The 5447-nt window shown below is 39.2% G+C and overlaps 1 protein-coding gene across 1 annotated transcript; it reads right to left on the bottom strand.

Annotated features, from left to right (window-relative positions):
• Positions 1-555: 555 nt before the first annotated feature.
• On the bottom strand, positions 556-1164 carry LOC135097670 (general transcription factor II-I repeat domain-containing protein 2A-like). The gene has a single exon (XM_063999618.1). It carries the CDS (start codon positions 1162-1164, stop codon positions 556-558), a length of 609 nt encoding a protein of 202 aa, XP_063855688.1.
• Between the last annotated feature and the right edge of the window lie 4283 nt (positions 1165-5447).

The raw sequence follows: 5447 nt of genomic DNA on the forward strand, positions 1-5447 counted from the left end.
ACACAATATATTGACTCATTTTTATTGCGCAATAAAATATCAAACTCTTTTTGATGTCTTCAGTATATTGTGTCATTCTTCAATACCGCCCCTTCAATGTCAATAATATTGCACAATAATATTGATCGTGAAGGGTCAGCTTAAGGCAGGGGTGTCAAACTCATTTATCCCAAGGGGCCAGATTTCACCTTCACATTCAATGTGCGGGCCAGATAATCACGTATGACCATAATAATATTAATAATAATAATAATAATAATAATAATAATAATAATAATAATAATAATAATAATAATAATGATAACAATAATAATAATAATAATAATAATAATAATAGGTAATTATATAATAATAATAATAATAATAATAATAATAATAATAATAATAATAATAATAATAATAGGTAATATAATAATAATAATAATAATAATAATAATAATAATAATAATAATAATAATAATAATAATAATAATAATAATATATTCTACCTTCACTCGCGTTTGCACACACGTAACCAAAAGATAAACCAGTAAAGAAAAGGAAGCATCATTTACCTTAATTCCTGGTCGTGCTGCTCCCAGAAACTTGGCACCTCTTGGTCTGTACAAGTTCGTCTATGTTTGGCGCCAGAGACTGAGCAATGGCTACTTTCAGTGTTGAGTTGAGGTGTTCATTAGTGAGCCGAGACCTGAGTCCAGACTTGTTCAAGTTCATCAGTGAGAAGAGTTGCTCACAGACATAGGTACTGCCGAACATTGACATAATCTTTGATGCCAAACATTTGATTCGAGGATATCTTGGCCCAACATATTGATAGAATGTACCAATATCAACACTTGAGAACTTTTCCTTCAACGCAGAATCGCACTGAAGATCAATTAGTTCTAACTGAATATCCTCTGGTGTCTCATCAGGATTTGCAGCGAAAGGATTTCGAAAGATCGAGAAATCACTCTCAAGGTTCTTTAAGTCTGCAAATCTTTCTCCAAATTCGTTCAGTAACTTGGAAATCATGTTGCAGTACTTTTCTCTGCTGATAATTCCACGAAACTCAGGTGTGCTTTGCAATGATTTCAGTGTAGGAAAGTGTGCAGCATTATTCGCTGCTAGTTGACGTTCAAAAAGTTTGAGCTTCACCTCAAAAGCACGAATGGACTCATGCATGTCTGTCACCAATTTATTGCGACCTTGCAGTCTTGTATTGAGCAAATTCAAGTGTTCTGTCATATCTACCATGAAGGCTAAATCTTGAAGCCAATCATAGTCTTTCAGTTCCTGGACATTTCTTCCTTTGTTATGCATGAAACTTTGTATTCCACTTCTTAATTCATAAAAGCGCTTCAGCACAATTCCCCGGCTTAACCAACGAACATCAGTGTGATAAGGCAGACCGTGAGAGTGAGTTTCCTCCAATAGGCAGTTGAACTGTCTGTGGTTCAGACCTCGCGCTCGTATAAAGTTTACTGCCTTGACAACAACATCCATAACGTGATCCATCTTTAATATTTTACTGCAAAGCACTTCCCTGTGAATTATGCAATGAACACTGTGAATTTGATGGTCTGAATTCAGGGTGAGTAGTTTTTCCTTTAACTTTGCTGTCACGCCAGCCTTTCTACCAACCATTTGAGATGCTCCATCTGTTGTCAGACTCACAGTTTTCTTCCAGTCAACACCTATCCTATCAAGTGCACCAGTCAAACTCACAAATATATCATCCCCTGTTGTTGTTGTTCCTTTCATTGGTACTAATTCCACAAATTCTTCAGTTACCTGCATATTTTCATCAACACCACGTATGAACACTGCTAGTTGAGCTATGTCAGTAATGTCTGTACTTTCATCGATTGCTACAGAAAATGCTACAAATTTAGCAACTTTTTCTTTGAGCTGACTATTAAGATTTTCTGACAGTTCATTTACTCTTTCTGCAACTGTATTTCTTGAAAGGCTTATGTTTGCAAATGATCTACGTTTTTCAGGGCAAATATCTTCTGCGGCCATCATCATGCAATCCTATAACTTGCCCGTACTGCAGTGTCACTGGCTTCATGAACACGCTGATACACTGACTGCTGCCTTTTGAGAGACTGTTCTAGCGTCTTTACTTTTTCTTCACGAAGTTTTCCACTATACACATCATACTTTGAAGCATGAGTGCTTGTGTAATGTCGCCAAATGTTATATTCTTTTGACACCGCTATAATTTGGTTGCAAATCAAACAAGTTGGTTTTCCATTCACTTCAGCAAAAAAGTAAGATATTTTCCACTTTTCCTGCATCACACGATGTTCTTCAGTAACTGTTCGCTTCTTGGAAATCATGATGAGATGATATGCAGTAAGAGTCACACCAAAATCTGTCGCTGTGACGCTCTCGAAGGACAAAGCAGGACTGAAGTCAAAGGCCGATTCTCGGTGAGACGGAGGAATGACGAGTTATGGTCACGTCTAATACATGTATATTACGGAGCAGGGCCCGTACGACTACGTGTATTCTCGTCACCTATAGTCACTGGCTTTGGAACGCAGTCGACGAGACTGTTCGTGTTTTGGCCGAAACACTCGAGCGGGAGGTAACTGCACTCCAGCACTTTTTTCGTTAGTCGGGAGGGAAGAAGGGGTAGTGAGGAGAAGGCGAGGGGCAAATTAGTTAAATCTAGAAAGGAAGCTAGCTTAGGGATGGTGAGAAATAGCTTAAGTGTTTACTACACAAATTGTAGAAGTATTCTGAATAAAATAGACTTGCTTAGAGGAATAGCGAGTGTAGAGAAATTTGATATCATTGCTTTAACTGAAACTTGGTTAGATATGTCAGGAAAAGTATTTAATCCAGAGGTTAAGATAGATGGGTATACAATGTTCTATAAAGATAGAGAAAACAGGAGAGGAGGAGGTGTCGCGTTATACGTTAGGGACACATTACAGTGCTGTATGAACAATAGAATTAAAACAGATAACAAAGCAGAGTCGATATGGGTAGATATTAAGGAAGGATCGCAGTCAGTAGTACTAGGGGTAGTTTACAGACCACCGACCAGTACAGAGGAAATTAACACCTCACTGTGGCAGGAATTAAATAGAGCAGGCAGGTACAGTCAGGTATGTGTGGTAGGAGATTTTAATTTTAGGAATATCGACTGGAGTCTGATTGTGGGTAACAAGGAAGCAGAGGAATTCCTTAAGGTAATTCAGGATAATTTTTTAAAACAGGGAGTCGTAGAACCCACAAGGGGGAATAATATTCTAGATTTAATTCTTACTAACAGGGAGGAAGCAGTCACGCAGGTAGAGGTTGCAGGACAGCTAGGTAACAGTGACCATAGGGAAATTAGGTACAATCTAGAATGGGAAGAAACTGTTAGAAATAAAAACACTAGTAAAATACCTGACTTTAGGAGAGCAGATTTTGAAGAATTAAAAAGGTACCTCCAAGGAGTGGACTGGCAAAGGATGCAGGGTGAGGTCAGGTCAGGGACGGAGTTCAGAGAGATAAGGCAGGACGAGGGAGGTGAGGTGAGGCTCCAGAAGGGAGGAGGAAAGAGGAAGGGGGGAGATAGGTGTGAGTATGTTGGAATGTCAGGTCATGCTGAAATGAGAGAGGTGAGGTCGAGGCGAGTTGATGAGGGAGGGGAGAGGATGGTAGGGAACGAGATGAGGGTTTTAGGTGAAGTAAATGTAGATGAATTGTATAAATATTTCGTAGATAAAGTTCATACAGGTCAATTAGCAAATATCCCGTATAAAACAATAAGATCACAAAAAAATGACCCTAAATGGATGACTGCTAGGTTAAAGCATTATATAGGGCGTAAGAGAAGTATATATAAGAGATTAAGGGCAGGTGAGGAAGTTTTAAGGACACAGTATAATGAATTAGTTAGAACAGTCAGGAAGTTAACGAGGAAAGCTAAGGACAATTATGAATTAAAGGTAGCCAGCCAGGCGAAGACGGACCCCAAGGGATTTTATCAGGTATACAGGACGAAAAATAAGGATACTGTAGGTCCATTAAAGGCAGCAGATGGGGAGCTGGTTAGTTCTGGGGAGGAGATTAGTAAACTTCTGAATGATTATTTTTTAACTGTCTTCACTCAGGAAAACATGCAGGATATGCCAGATAGTGAACAGGTGTTTAGAGCAGATGAGTATGAGAAGCTGACGGATATTTCCATAACTAGGGAGATAGTGGAGCAGGAGATAGATAGGCTAAAAAAGTTCAAGTCACCAGGACCTGATGAAATATATCCCAGAGTACTGAAGGAATGTAAAAAGATTATTAGTGAGCCGTTAGTTTCTGTCTTTAGGAAATCACTGGAGTCGGGTGAGGTACCAGAAATGTGGAGGCAGGCTAATGTAGTACCCATCTTTAAGAAAGGGGATAAAACTTTAGCGTCTAATTATAGACCTGTCAGCTTAACTTCAGTTGTAGGTAAAATGTTAGAGTCAATAATAGCCAGGAACATTAGGGAACATTTAGACAAACATAACTTGATAAATCAGTCACAGCATGGCTTCACGAAGGGGAAGTCTTGCCTGACAAACTTGTTAAGTTTTTACAGTAAGGTGTACGAGGCAGTAGATAATGGTGATAGTTATGATATCTTATATCTGGACTTTAGTAAAGCATTCGACAAGGTGCCCCATCAAAGGCTCCTGAGAAAGGTTAGGGCGCACGGGATAGATGGGAAGGTGTTAGGTTGGATAGGGTCATGGCTTGGTAACAGGCGACAGAGAGTGCTAATAAACGGCTCGAAATCCGAGTGGGGTCATGTCATTAGTGGGGTGCCACAGGGATCAGTATTAGGGCCATTATTATTTCTAATATATATCAATGACTTGGATAGTGGAATTAGTAGCGATGTTAGTAAATTTGCGGATGACACAAAGATAGGTAGATTAATTAGGTCAGAAGCGGATGCCATCGCCTTGCAGACAGACTTAGATAGAATCAATGAATGGACAGATAAATGGCAAATGCAATTTAATATCAATAAATGCAAAGTGCTTAGCGTAGGTAGAGGAAACCCACACAATAGGTACACATTAAACACCCAAACTCTGGTAGGTACAGGGTACGAGAAAGATTTAGGAGTTATAGTTAGCTCTGAACTCCGTCTAGGGAAACAATGCATAGAAGCCAGAAACAAGGCAAATAGGGTACTAGGATTTATTTTTAGGAGTGTTAAAAGTAGAAGGCCGGAAGTAATATTAAAGTTATACTTGGCGCTGGTCAGACCTCATCTAGACTACGCTGTGCAGTTCTGGTCCCCACATTACAGGAAAGATATAGGTCTATTAGAATCAGTACAGAGGAGAATGACTAAAAGGATACAGGGGATGAGGAGTATTCCTTACGAAGCGAGGTTGAAGCGGTTAAATTTACATTCTCTAGAGAGACGTAGGTTAAGAGGGGACCTGATAGAAGTCTTTAAGTGGTATAAGGGT

Source organism: Scylla paramamosain, unplaced genomic scaffold (assembly GCF_035594125.1).
Source record: "Scylla paramamosain isolate STU-SP2022 unplaced genomic scaffold, ASM3559412v1 Contig28, whole genome shotgun sequence".
Lineage (NCBI taxonomy): Eukaryota > Metazoa > Arthropoda > Malacostraca > Decapoda > Portunidae > Scylla > Scylla paramamosain.